Below are 15427 nucleotides of genomic sequence, written 5' to 3' on the forward strand. Positions count from 1 at the left end.
TAACAAATCTTTGCAACAGTGATTAGAAATAAACAATGATTTTAAATATTTTATTTGCCATAATAGCAAAAAACACAAACAATATAGTAATAAATTTAACAAATGATTTCAAGACACCTACACTAAAAACATTGAAACATGGCTGAGAATAACTGCAGAAGATTTAAACAAATGGAAATATATATGCCATGTTCATGCAATAGAAGATTCAATATCATTAAGAAATTAATTCTTCCCAAATGTATCTGTCAATTCAACCCAATCCCAGTAAAAATGTCACAGATTTTCTTTGTAGAAATTGCTGAACTGACTTTCTATGCATATACACAGTGCTTAAAATTGCCAAATAATACTGATAAAAGAATAATGAAAACATTAACATACCAGACTTCAAGGCTTGTTATAAAGCTGTACTAATCAAGAATCTACAGTTTTGGCATAAAGAAAGATACCAATGGAACATAATGCTGAGTTCATAAATAGATCCAAACTATATGTCAATGGATTTTTTGACAAAGACACTACGGAAAGGAAATAGAAGAAAGAAAGTATTTTCACCAAAATATCAGGAACACTTAAATAAATGTACGGAAAATAAATGAACCTCCCTGTTCAATCTTATGCCACATGCCAAAATTAATATGGATTGTAGACTAAGCAAAAAAGCTAAAACAGATTGGGAGGTTCCAAGATGGCCAATGGGAACAGCTCCAGTCTGCAACTCCCAGCATGAGCGATGCAGAAGATGGGTGATTTCTGCATTTCCAACTGAGGTACCAGGTTCATCTCACTGGGGCTTGTCGGACAGTGAGTGCAGCTCACAGAGCAGGGTGGGGCATTGCCTCACCTGGGAAGCATAAGGGGTTGGGGAATTCCCTTTCTTAGCAAAGGGAAACCATGACAGATGGTACCTGGAAAATCAGGACACTCCCACCCTAATAATGCGCTTTTCCAATGGCCTTAGCAAACGGCACACCAGGAGATTATATTCTGCACCTGGCTCAGAGGGTCCCAAGCCCATGAAGCCTCATTCACTGCTAGCACAGCAGTAGGAGATCAAACTGCAAGGCTACAGTGAGGCTGGGGGAGGGGCGTCCACCATTGCTGAGGCTTGAGTAGGTAAAAAAAGTGGCCAGGAAGCACGAACTGGGTGGAGCCCAACACAGCTCAAGGAGGCCAGCCTGCCTCTGTAGACTCCACCTCTGGGGCAGGGTATAGCTGAACAAAAGGCAGCAGAAACTTCTGCAGACTTAAGTGTCCCTGTCTGACAGCTTCGAAGAGAGTAGTGGTTCTCCCAGCATGGAGTTTGAGATCTGAGAATGGACAGACTGCCTCCTCAAGTGGGTCCCTGACCCCTGAGTAGCCTAACTGGGAGACATTTCCCAGTAGGGGCTGACTGACACCTCATACAGCCGGGTGACACCCTGAGATGAAGCTTCCAGAGGAAGGATCAGACAGCAACATATGCTGTTCTGCAATATTTGCTGTTCTGCAGCCTCCACTGGTGATACCAAGGCAAACAGGGTCTGGAGTGGACCCCCAGCAAACTCCAACAGACCTGCCACTGAGGATCCTAACTGTTAGAAGGAAAACTAACAAACAGAAAGGACATCCACACCAAAACCCCATCTGTATGTCACCATCATCAAAGACCAAAGGTAGATAAAACCACAAAGATGGGGAGAAACCAGAGCAGAAAAGCTGAAAATTCTAAAAATCAGAGTGCCTCTTCTCCCCCAAAGGAAAGCAACTCCTTGCCAGCAACGGAACAAAACTGGACAGAGAATGACTTTGATTAGCTGAGAGAAGAAGACTTCAGACGATCACTAATAACAAACTTCTCTAAGCTAAAAGAGGATGTTCAAACCCATTGCAAAGAAGCTAAAATCCTTGAAAAAAGATTAGATGAATGGCTAACTAGAATAAACAGTGTAGAGAAGTCCTTAAATGACCTGAAGGAGCTGAAAACCATGGCATGAGAACTATGTGACGAATGCACAAGCTTCAGTAGCCGACTTGATCAACTGGAAGAAAGGGTATCAGTGATTGAAGATCAAATGAATGAAATGATGTGAGAAGAGAAGTTTAGAGAAAAAGGAGTAAAAAGAAATGAACAAAGCCTCCAAGAAATATGGGACTATGTGAAAAGACCAAATCTATGTCTGATTGGTGTACCTGAAAGTGACGGGGAGAATGGAACCAAGTTGGAAAACACTCTTCAGGATATTATCCAGGAGAACTTCCCCAACCTAGAGAGGAAGGCCAACATTCAAATTCAGGAAATACAGAGAATGCCACAAAGATACTCCTCGAGAAGAGCAACTCCAGGACACATAATTGTCAAATTCACTGAAGCTGAAATGAAGGAAAAATGTTAAGGGCCATCAGAGAGAAAGGTCAGATTACCCACAAAGGGAAGCCCATCAGACTAACAGTGGATCTCTTGGCAGAAGCTCTACAAGCCAAAAGAGAGTGGGGGCCAACATTAAACATTCTTAAAGAAAATAATTTTCAACCCAGAATTTCATATCCAGCCAAACTGTTTCATAAGTGAAGGAGAAATAAAATCCTTCACAGACAAGCAAATGCTGGGAGATTTTGTGACCATGAGCCCTGCCCTACAAGAGCTCCTGAAGGAAGCTCTAAACATGGAAAGGAACAACCAGTACCAGGCACTGCAAAAACATGCCAAAATGAAAAGACCGTCAATGCTAGGAAGAAACTGCATCAACTAACGAGCAAAATAACCAGCTAACATCATGATGACAGGATCAAGTTCACACATAACAGTATTAACCTTAAATGTAAATGGGCTAAATGCTCCAATTAAAAGATACAGACTGGCAAATTGGATAAAGAGTCAAGACTCATCAGTGTGCTATATTCAGAAGACCCATCTCACGTGCAGAGACACACATAGGCTCAAAATAAAGGGATGGAGGAAGATCTACCAAGCAAATGGAAAACAAAAAAAATGTAGGGGTTGCAATCCTAGTCTCTGGTAAAACAGAACTTCAGCCAACAAAGATCCAAAGAGATGAAGAAGGCCATTACATAATGGTAAAGGGATCAATTCAACAAGAAGAGCTAACTATCCTAAATATATATGCACCCAATACAGGAGCACCCAGATACATAAAGCAAATCCTTAGAGACCTACAAAGAGTCTTAGGGACCCACACAATAATAATGGGAGACTTTAACACCCCACTGTCAACATTAGACAGATCAATGAGACAGAAAATTAACAAGGATATCCAGGAATTGAACTCTACTCTGCACCAAGCAGACCTAATAGACATCTACAGAACCCTCCACCCCAAATCAACAGAATATACATTCTTCTCAGCACCACATCACACTTATTCCAAAATTGACCACATAGTTGGAAGTAAAGCACTCCTCAGCAAATGTAAATGAACAGAAATTATAACAAACTGTCTCTCAGACCACAGTGCACTCAAACTAGAACTCAGGATTAAGAAACTCAATCAAAACCACTCAACTACATGGAAACTGAACAACCTGCTCCTGAATGACTACTGGGTGCATAACAAAATGAAGGTAGGAATAAAGATGTTCTTTGAAACCAGTGAGAACAAAGACACAATATACCAGAATCTCTGGGACACATTTAAAGCAGTGTGTAGGGGGAAATTTATAGCACTAAATGCCCACAAGAGAAAGCAGGAAAGATCTAAAATTGACACCCTAACATCACAATTAAAAGAACTAGAGAAGCAAGAGCAAACACACATTCAAAAGCAAGCAGGAGGCAAGAAATAACTAAGATCAGAGCAGAACTGAAGAAGATAGAGACATAAAAAACTCTTCAAAAAATCGATGAATCCAGGAGCTGGTTTTTTGAAAACATCAACAAAATTGATAGACCACTAGGAAGATTAATAAAGAAAAGAGAGAAGAATCAAATAGGCACAATAAAAAATGATAAAGGGAGATATCACCTCTGATCCCACAGAAATGCAAACTACCATCAGAGAATACTATAAACACCTCTATGCAAATAAACTAGAAAATCGAGAAGAAATGGATAAACTCCTAGACACATACACCCTCCCAAGACTAAACCAGGAAGAAGTTGATTCCCTGAATAGACCAATAGCAGGCTCTGAAATTGAGGCAATAATTAATAGCCTACCAACCAAAAAAAGTCCAGGACCAGACACATTCACAGCCGAATTCTACCAGAACTACAAAGAGCAGCTGATACCGTTGCTTCTGAAACTATTTCAATCAATAAAAAAGGGGGAATCCTCCCTAATTCATTTAATGAGGCCAACATCATCTTGATATGAAAGCCTGGCAGAGACACAACAAAAAAAGAGAACTTTAGACCAATATCCCTGATGAACATTGATGCAAAAATCCTCAGTAAAATACTGGCAAACCGAATCCAGCAGCACATCAAAAAGCTTATTCACCACGATCAAGTTGGCTTCATCCCTGGGATGCAAGGCTGGTTCAACATACGCAAATCAATAAACGTAATCCAGCATATAAATAGAATCAAAGACAAAAACTACATGATTATCTCAATAGATGCAGAAAAGGCCTTCAATAAAATTCAACAGCCCTTCATGTGAAAAATTCTCAATAAACTAGGGATTGATGGGACTTATCTCAAAACAATAAGAACTATTTATGACAAACCCACAGCCAATATCATACTGAATGGGCAAAAACCGGAAGCATTCCCTTTGAAAACTGGCACAAGACAGGGATGCCCTCTCTCACCACTCCTATTCAACGTAGTGTTGGAAATTCTGGCCAGGGCAATCAGGCAGGAGAAAGAAATAAAGAGTATTCAATTAGGAAAAGAGGAAGTCAAATTGTCCCTGTTTGCAGATGACATGATTGTATATTTAGAAAACCCCATCGTCTCAGCCCAAAATCTCCTTAAGCTGATAAGGAACTTTAGCCAAGTCGCAGGATACAAAATCAATGTGCAAAAATCACAAGCATTCCTATACACCAATAATAGACAAACAGAGAGCCAAATCATGAGTAAACTCCCATTCACAATTGCTTCAAAGAGAATAAAATACCTGGGAATCCAATTTACAAGGGATGTGAAGGAGAACTTCAAACCACTGCTCAGTAAAATAAAAGAGGACACAAACAAATGGAAGAACATTCCATGCTCATGGATAGGAATAATCAATATTGTGAAAATGGCCATACTTCCCAAGGTAATTTATAGATTCAATGCCATCCCCATCAAACTACCAATGACTTTCTTCACAGAATTGGAAAAAACTACTTTAAAGTTCATATGGAACCAAAAAAGAGCCCACATTGCCAAGACAATCCTAAGCCAAAAGAACAAAGCTGGAGGCATCATGCTACCTGACTTCAAACTAGACTACAAGGCTACAGTAACTAAAAGAGCATGGTACTGGTACCAAAACAGAGATATAGACCAATGGAATAGAATAGAACCCTTGGAAATAATACCACACATCTACAACCATCTGATCTTTGACAAACAAGAAATGGGGAAAGGATTCCCTATTTAATAAATGGTGATGGGAAAACTGGCTAGCCATAAGTAGAAAGCTGAATCTGGATCCCTTCCTTACACCTTATACAAAAAGTAATTCAAGATGGATTAAGGACTTAAATGTTAGACCTAAAACCATAAAAAACCTGGAAGGAAACCTAGGCAATACCATTCAGGAAATAGGTGTGGGCAAGGACTTCATAATTGAAACACCAAAAGCAATGGCAACAAAAGCCAAAATTGACAAATGGGATCTAATTAAACTAAAGAGCTTCTGCACAGCAAAAGAAACTACCATCAGAGTGAACAGGCAACCTACAGAATGGGAGAAAAGTTTTGCAATCTACCCATCTGACAAAGGGCAAATATGCAGAATCTACAAAGAACTTAAAGAAATTTACAAGAAAAAATCAAACCCCATCAAAAAGTGGGCAAAGGATATGAACAGACACTTCTCAAAAGAAGACATTTATGCAGCCAACAGACACATGAAAAAATGCTCATCATCACTGATCATCAGAGAAATGCAAATCAAAACCAGAATGAGATAGCATTTCACACCAGTTAGAATGGCGATCATTTAAAAGTTAGGAAACAACAGGTGCTGGAGAGTATGTGGAGAAATAGGTACGCTTTTACACTGTTGGTGGGAATGTAAACTAGTTCAACCATTGTGGGAAACAGTGTGGCAATTCCTCAAGGATCTAGAACTAGAAATACCATTTGACCCAGCCATGCCATTACTGGGCATATACACAAAGGATTATAAATCATGCTGGTATAAATACACATGCACGTGTATGTTTACTGCCGCACTATTCACAATAGCAAAGACTTGGAACCAACCCAAAAGTCCATCAATGACAGACTGGATTAAGAAAATGTGGCACATATACACCATGGAATACTATGCAAACATAAAAAAGGATGAGTTCATGTCTTTTGTAGGGACACATATGAAGCTGGAAACTATCATTCTAAGCAAACTATCAGAAGGACAGTAAACTAAACACTGCATGTTCTCACTCATAGGTGGGAACTGAACAATGAGAACACTTGGACACAGGGTGGGGAACATCACATACTGGGGCCTATCATAGGGTGGGGGGAGGGGGGAGGGATAGCATTAGGAAATTTACCTAATATAAATGACGAGTTAATGGGTGCAGCACACCAACATGGCACATGTATACATATGTAACAAACCTGCATGTTGTGTACACGTACCCTTGAACTTAAAGAATAATCATAATAATAATAAATAAAAATAAAAATAAAAAAACTAAAACAATAAAACATCTGAAATAAAACACGGGAGAACATCTTTGAGACCTTGGGGTAGGCAAAAATTTCTGGGAAAAGAGACAAAAAGTGCTATACATTATTTAAATATCCATGAAATCTCAAACAATGGAGCCCTACTCAGTGAAAAAGAAAAAAGTCTAGTAATATACACATGGGTGAGTTTCAATTTGAAGTATTCAAGAGATGTTTGGAAAAGTCACTAAGACTGTCAGGTCTCTGAGGTGGCCACCTACGTAGAGAGAGATTCCATTTACTGAGTTAGCAAATATCAGAAGAGAAGCAAAACTGTGGAGAAAAAGCAGTAAGGTGAATTTTTGATCTGTTGAATTTGAGATGACTGGAAGACAGTCTTTCAAATGTAGGTATTGAATAGGCAGGTGGGTTTGTGTTTCTAGAGATTAGGAGGTATGCTTGAACAGAAAAATAGATTTTGAAATGTAAACTATTATAAAAATGTAACTTATTATAAAAGGAAAATTAAAGTAAGTGGGGTCTAGACAGAGAGAATTCTGAATAAATCCAATATCGAATGATTTCTTAGAGGAAGAAAATCAGGTGAGTAGCATCCAGGGAGGTGTGGATCACAGGAGCCAAGGACAGAAAATATTTCAATGAAGAAGGAACAGAAAACAATGCCCAAAACTTCTAAAAGGGCAGGCAAGCAAGATAATTGTTTAAAATTTTTCATTTGGACTTACTGGTGATGTCGGTTTTGTTGGTGAAGTTTGTTAAAGCCATTTGGTGGATCGTGGAGTAAGTTGAAGAATTGGAACTAGTGAGTGTAGACAAGTATGCAATCTTTGAAAGAAATCTGGCCATAAGTAAAGGATAGATGGTGGCAGCTGGAAGGGGAAATAGAGTGCAAGGAGAGTTTCTCTGATGACAGTGGCGATATTTTTAAGGGAGAGAAGGACTCGGTGTCTGTTACTTTCTATTAAAAAAAAAAACAAAAAACAAAACAAAACAAAACAAAAACAGGAAGTAGCCAGTAGTAGAAAAGTTGGTTAACTGAGAATGAATTCCTTGCAAAGTCCAAAGGAAAACACATAACACAATTTGAGACATTAGCTCAAAACAGGGGCACTTCTTTCATTTTAACAAGAAGAGAAAGGCAAAGCACAGTTATGGATGTAAACAGTCTGGTAGATAAAGGGAAACATAAAGTTCAGGCTGGCTGACTTTCATCACTTCTAAGAAGCTGAAGTACTGAGACTATGCTTCTCAGATGGGAAGGCATAAGGAAAAATGGCTGAGGTTATGTGCAGAAGAGAGAGTTTGAAATAGTTGTAGATAATAGAAATGGAGAAAGGAAGATACTGCTTCCCTTTGGCCAGCAAAAGGAAATTTTTTTGTAAGAGTTCTTACTATCTGTAGAGCTAGCCATGAGCATGTTTATTACAGCTTACATGACATCTCCTTAGCACCAGTCTCATCTGCAGGGCCAGGGGAGGGGACCTATCCATTGGGCTTGGTGATGGAAGCCCGCACTGTCAGGTAATCATTTGGTAAGTTTTTGGAGAGCTAGAAAGATCAGAGACAGAGCCAAACAATTGATCACAATGAGCCAGTTGCACCTTTCATATGAAAATAATATTAATTTTATTGACTTAATTCATATACTCTTTATCATTTGATAAACATTATATATGGTGAACAATTATTGATTTGAATGCAAAGCATTTGTGGATACCAAGTTGTTGGACCTAAACCAATTTTTAAAAATCAGAATTTAATTTATATTTGTTGGGAGTAAATTAAGTTGCTCAATAATTATTCGTGTTTCAAGAGTATTTGCTCATATAATGAACTACACTTCTCATTTAGGTATTCACGGGGATCTTCACAGCAGAAATGTTTCTGAAGATAATTGCCATGGATCCATATTATTATTTTCAAGAAGGCTGGAATATTTTTGATGGTTTTATTGTGAGCCTTAGTTTAATGGAACTTGGTCTGGCAAATGTGGAAGGATTGTCTGTTCTCCGATCATTCCGGCTGGTAAATTAACTGGGAGTGTTCATAAAATGTACTTTGTAACTAATTAGTCTTCATTCTCATCTAGTAATAATGGCAAGATTTCCCATCATTATAATATTATTTGAATACACTTCTAAAACAAATTGGATTGCCATACCACCAGATAGTAGTTGTTTCTTCATCATAGGTTTAATAAAGTTCACTTAAATGAATAGTCTACACTTCTCTTCTTAGTTATTCAATGGAAGACTAATAGAGAGGAGGAAAAAGGGAGTCACAGATAAACTCAAATCACAATTAAACAACACCATAGTCAAGTCTCAGTTATCTGAGGTGTGCATAACTGTGTACAAAGCTTCCCTGGGACCTAGGATGAGCTCCCCTTTCTGCCAGAGACTAAGGAATTATGGAATTGTTCATTGCTCACCTTGTCCCTGTAGAGGAAAGAGTTAAGACAGGGGACAGTGTACAAGGGAGAAGGATAAGCAAACAGAGCTCCCCATATGACTGCTGCCACATCAGAAAATCACCAAATCCACTCTTTGAGAGAGTTAACTGTACTATATTTTGTTAATTTTAAAGAAAGTATCTTTCTTTGATCTTTTATAAAAACTATTAGATTTTAAAATTCAGAGATAAAATATCACTTGACATATTTCCAGTGAAAGTTTGATATGTTTTATTATACTATTACTTTCAGTGGGTTCTAACTTTTGTGATTTATTTTCAAATAACACAGGCTGTACATGGTTACTAAGGACATGTTCCTATTGATGATTTACCTTAATAGTGATTAGGCTGAAGGCTTTTTTATGAAATCTGTTTACAATTTCCCTTGCTGCTTACAACGTTCAAATTTAAATTGTAATCCTTAGAACTGTATTTCCTTCCCTAATCCTCAAAGGTAGTTATGAATCTAATTTGAAACTAGAAGGATGCAAAAAACAGAACAAAAATTTAAAATGATAAAACAAGTAATATGGGCAAGAACTTAAAAAAAGATTTAGTAAACCTTCATGAAAATGTGATGCAGTTAAGGGAAATAGGAAGCATAGTATCATTAGAATCTTACTTAGTGTGCCAGGCTCTTTTGCATAAATTCTTCTCTGGAATAAATTAAATACTTTGGTGCATGTATTTACTCCTTTGGGTCACTTTGATGCCATTAAATAATGCACTACTCTCATCCTGACATTTACTGAAGCATCAGAAATAAAATGCTGCTACTGTTTAACCATAAATGGTACTTTAGCGAACTCTAAAGCTAATACAACCAATATGTCAAACACAATGAGAGAGACATTTACACACTACACTGAATTAAGTCTTTGAGGACAAAAAGATTAAAAAGAAGCTTAGCTTTTTACTTAAGTTTAAATACTTTTGTATTTGAATATAATACATGTTTAAAATATAGCCTAACGTTATAGCAAGCTAAAAATACAGCTAGATTAAAACAATCAAAAGACAAAGAAATTAGCTGATTTCTGCTTCTACTTTGTGTAACTTAAGTGTTGATATTATTTTCACTTGTGCATTTCAGCAAGCTATTTAAAGTACACTGAAAACTATATCTGCTTTGGCCTTTTAAAAATAATGAGAGTTTCTGGCCAGGCGCAGTGGCTCAAGCCTGTAATCCCAGCACTTTGGGAGGCCGAGATGGGCGGATCACGAGGTCAGGAGATAGAGACCATCCTGGCTAACACGGTGAAACCGCGTCTCTACTAAAAAAAAAAAAAATACAAAAAGCTAGCCAGGCAAGGTGGCGGGCACCTGTAGTCCCAGCTACTCGAGAGGCTGAGGCAGGAGAACGGCGTGAACCCAGGAGGCGGAGCTTGCAGTGAGCTGAGATCTGGCCACTGCCCTCCAGACTGGGCGACAGAGCGAGACTCGTCTCAAAAAAAACAAAACAAATAAACAAAAAATAATGAGAGTTTCTACTTCTCTGAAACTGGATCTCTGCTAATTAACTACCATCAATCTTAAATATCTTAATTCCTTAAGGAGAAACAAAGGTGTATTTTACATATGCTTATGTAGGATACTTGAAAATTCGGTGTATCTTGTTAAACTGCCAATTTAAAAACAATATAATTTAATTATTTCATTTACAGTGTGGACCATTTCAAAATGAAAAAGAGAACCCTCTATGATAGCAAGTCACTGCTATAGTTGTTAGTAATCATTTGACAAATAAATAATTCATTACTCTATAATTGAGACAGTTACCTGTACATTTGCCCTGTTAATAAAATTACAGATGTTTTTAGAAATGCAGGGCATTAATGCTGTTCTTGCTTTTATTTCCAGCTCCGAGTTTTCAAGTTGGCAAAGTCTTGGCCAACTCTAAATATGCTAATAAAGATCATTGGCAATTCTGTGGGGGCTCTAGGAAACCTCACCTTGGTGTTGGCCATCATCGTCTTCATTTTTGCTGTGGTTGGCATGCAGCTCTTTGGTAAGAGCTACAAAGAATGTGTCTGCAAGATTTCCAATGATTGTGAACTCCCACGCTGGCACATGCATGACTTCTTCCACTCCTTCCTGATCGTGTTCCGAGTGCTGTGTGGAGAGTGGATAGAGACCATGTGGGACTGTATGGAGGTCGCTGGCCAAACCATGTGCCTTACTGTCTTCATGATGGTCATGGTGATTGGAAATCTAGTGGTATGTAGCAAAAACATTTTCCTCATTTTCATTAAAAGATAATGTAACCATAAAAAAGTGTGTTCAACTGAAGAATATTTTGTATTTTATAAATCAAGGCCATTTCCTATTGTCTATTACTCATGAGAGCCATGTATAGTTTAGACCATTGTAATCCAAACAAACCCTTAAACTACCTTTTGAACCAGTTGTTCTTTCTCTCATTATCCTTCTTGCTACATGGAGAGAAACATTTCTGTTATTTATCTTTCAGTTCCTGTACTAAAGCATGGAAGTGTTACTTAGAACACTCATTTTATTTATAAGTACTAGCAATAACATGTGAAAATGTTTCAGATTTGGTTTTCTACAAATTTAAAAATTAGTAACAATCTCAGTTTATTAAAAGCTCATGGGGTTTTTGGTGCCTAGAAACTATAGTATGAGCAAGTAACATTGACTCAAAAACATTAATTGTCATTTCTGCATAAAATTAACCATGCCCAACACCATATATATTTAGGATAGTTAGCTCTTCTTGTTGCATTGATCCCTTTACCATTATGTAATGTCTTTCTTTGTCTTTTTTTAATCTTTGTTGGTTTAAACTCTGTTTTATCAAAGACTAGGATTGCAAACCCTGCTTTTTTTTTTTTACTTTCCATTTGCTTGGTAAATATTCCTCCATCCCTTTATTTTGCACCTATGTGTGTCTTTGCATGTGAGATGGGTTAAAGCACATCTATGGGTTTTGACTCTTCATCCAATTTGCCAGTCTGTGTCTTTTAATTGGGGCATTTAGCCCATTTACACTTAAGGTTAATATTGTAATGTGTGAATTTGACCCGGTCATTATGATGCTCGCTGGTTATTTTGCTCATTAGTTGCTGTGGTTTCTTTATAGTGTTGATGATCTTAACAATTTGGTATGTTTTTGCAGTGGCCAGTCCTGGTTTTTCCTTTCCATGGTTAGTGCTTCCTTCAAGAGCTCTTATAAGGCAGGCCTGGTGGTGGCAAACTCTCTCAGCATTTGCTTGTCTGTAAATGATTTTATTTCTCCTTTATTTATGAAGCTTAGTTTGGCTGGATGTGAAATTCTGGGTTGAAAATTATTTTCTTTAAGAATGTTTAATATTGGCCCCAACTCTCTTCTGGCTTGTAGAGTTTCTGCCTAGATCCACTGCTAGTCTGGTGGGCTTCCCTTTGTGGGTAACCTGACTTTTCTCTCTGGCTGCCCTTAACATTTTTTCCTTCATTTCAACCTTGATAAATCTGACAATTACATGTCTTGGGGTTGCTTTTCTTAAGGATTATCTTTGTGGTGTTCTCTGTATTTCCTGAATTTGAATGTTGGCCTGTCTTGCTAGGTTGGGGAAGTTCTCCTGGATAATATCCTGAAGAGTGTATTCCAACTTGGTTCCATTCTCCCCATCACTTTCAGGTACACCAATCAAGCTTAGGTTTGGTCTTTTCACATAGTCCCTTATTTCTTGGAGACTTTGTTCCTTTTCAATCTTTTTTCTTTTATCTTGTCTTCATGCGTTACAAAAATTAGCTCAAGATGGATTAAAGACTTAAATGTTAGACCTAGAAGAAAACCTAGGCAATACCATTGAGGACATAAGCATGGGCAAAGACTTCATGACTAAAACACCAAAAGCAATAGCAACAAACGCCAAAATTGACAAATGGGATCTAATTAAACTAAAGAGCTTCTGCATAGCAAAAGAAACTATCAACAGACTGAATAGGCAACCTATAGAATGGGAGAAAATTTCTGCAATCTATTCATCTGATATCCAGAATCTACAAGGAACTTAAGTTTACAAGAAAAAAACAACCCCATCAAAAAGTCGGCAATGGATATGAACAGACACTTCTCAAAAGAAGACATTTATGTGGCCAAAAAAATACGAAAAAAAGCTCATCATCACTGATCATTAGAGAAATGCAAATCAAAACCACAATGAGATACCATCTCATGCCAGTTAGAATGGTGATCATTAAAAAGTCAAGAAACAACAGATGCTGGGGAGATTGTGGAGAAATAGGAACACTTTAACAGTGTTGGTGGGAGTGCAAATTAGTTCAACCATTGTGGAAGACAGTGTGGCAATTCCTCAAGGATCTAGAACCAGAAATATCATTTCATCCAGGAATCTCATTACTGGGTATACACCCTAAGGATTATAAATCATTCTACTATAAAGATGCATGCACATGCATGCTTATTGCAGCACTATTCATGATAGCAAAGATTTGGAACCAACCCAAATGCCCATCAATGATAGACTGGATAAACAAAATGTGACACATACACACCATGAAATACTATGCAGCCATAAAAAAGAATGAGTTCATGTCCTTTGCAGGGACATGGATAAAGCTGAAAACCATCATTCTCAGCAAACTAACACAGGAACAGAACCAAACACCATACGTTCTCACTCATAAGTGGGAGTTGAACAATGAGAACACATGGACACAGGGAGGAGAACATCACACACTGAGACCTGTCGGGGGTTGGGGGGCTAGGGGAGGGAGAGCATTAGGAGAAATACCTAATGGAAATTACGGGTTGATGGGTGCAGCAAACCACCATGGCAAGTGTGTACGTATGTAACAAATCTGCATGTTCTGCACATGTATCCCAGAACTTAAAGTATAATAATAATTTAAAAAAAATTAACCATGCCCAACACCAGTGTCCTGAATCGTGAAGGCATGGAGAAGATGAGAAGGCATGGGAAGATAAATATAACAAAGTGATATAGCATGTACTGAAATAGAATTAAAAATAGGAAGTAACTAATATGTGTTCAAAAATATGAAAACAAAGTGCCATATGCCAAGTTTACAAAATGGGAACCTTGCTTTACAATAGGAAGGTTGATCAAGGAAGCCTTTGTCAAAGAGTTTGGACCTAAAATATATTTAACTGAGATGTAAAATTTAGCTTGGTAGGAAGAAAGATCATCCCAAACAAGGAAACAAGGTACCTGGTGACTGAGGACAGAGGACAGGAGACTCTGAAAAGTATCAGGCTCTTATGCTTTAAATATGAAGTAATTACACTGAGTTGCTTAATTAGAACCCAAACCAATGGAATAGAAAAATGACTACTACAACAAGTAATTTAATGTATATACTGTTGCCAGGCTCAGTGGCTCATGCCTGTAATCCCAGCACTTTGGGAGACTGAAGTGGGCAGTTCACTTGAGGACAGGAGTTCAAGACCAGCCTGACCAACATGGCAAAACCCCGTCTCCACTAGAAATACAAAAATTAGCCAGGTGTGATGATGCACACCTGTAATCCCAGCTACTTGGGAAGCTGAGGCACGAGAATTACTTGAGCCTGAGAGGCAGAGTTTGCAGTGAGCCGAGATTATGCCACCATATTCCAACCTGGGTGAAAGAGCGAGACTTTGTTGCAAAAAAAAAAAAAAAGGAAAAAAAGCATATACTCTTTAGACATGATTTCCTTTCATATAAAAGTAACCTCCAGTCCCCAAAGATAGAGAAAGGGGAAGGGAAAAAGGCAAAGTATTATTTTATTTTTATTCATTACCAGATTTCAGCCTCTGCAGCATTACTTTTGATGATTCTGATCTACTTTCAAAGTAACAAGAAACATGAACAGTGTACAATCTAGAATTATAAACAGTGACTTAAAACAATAAACACTGATTATTTCACAGTTTCTGTGGGTCAGGATTTTGGGAATAAGTTAGCTGAGTGGTTCTGGTTCAGGGTCAATCACAAAGTTGCTGTCAAGATGTTAGCTGAGGTTACAGTTTTCTTGACTGGGGCTGGAGGATTAGCTTCTAAGAAGGCTCAATCTCATGGTTATTGGAAGGAGGTTTCAGTTGCTTTTTGGCGATTAATTGAAGGTCTGATTTTTTCTCTACAGGACCTTTCCCATATGATTGTTGAGTATCCTTATAATATGGCAGGTGGCTTCTTCCAGGGAAGGTGA

General features: G+C 38.0%; 1 protein-coding gene across 3 annotated transcripts in view; it reads left to right on the forward strand.

Annotated features, from left to right (window-relative positions):
* The window catches only part of LOC101002284 (sodium channel protein type 2 subunit alpha), a 163380-nt gene that overhangs the window by 103866 nt on the left and 44087 nt on the right, over positions 1-15427 (forward strand). For all 3 annotated transcript variants that reach the window (XM_021923690.2, XM_021923691.2, XM_031651314.1), the window contains exons 15-16: positions 8651-8824; positions 11114-11470. In XM_021923690.2, coding sequence (XP_021779382.2) covers positions 8651-8824; positions 11114-11470 — 531 coding nt within the window. The remainder of the gene's footprint in view (positions 1-8650; positions 8825-11113; positions 11471-15427) is intronic.

This window comes from Papio anubis, chromosome 10 (assembly GCF_008728515.1).
Source record: "Papio anubis isolate 15944 chromosome 10, Panubis1.0, whole genome shotgun sequence".
In the NCBI taxonomy this organism is placed as follows: domain Eukaryota; kingdom Metazoa; phylum Chordata; class Mammalia; order Primates; family Cercopithecidae; genus Papio; species Papio anubis.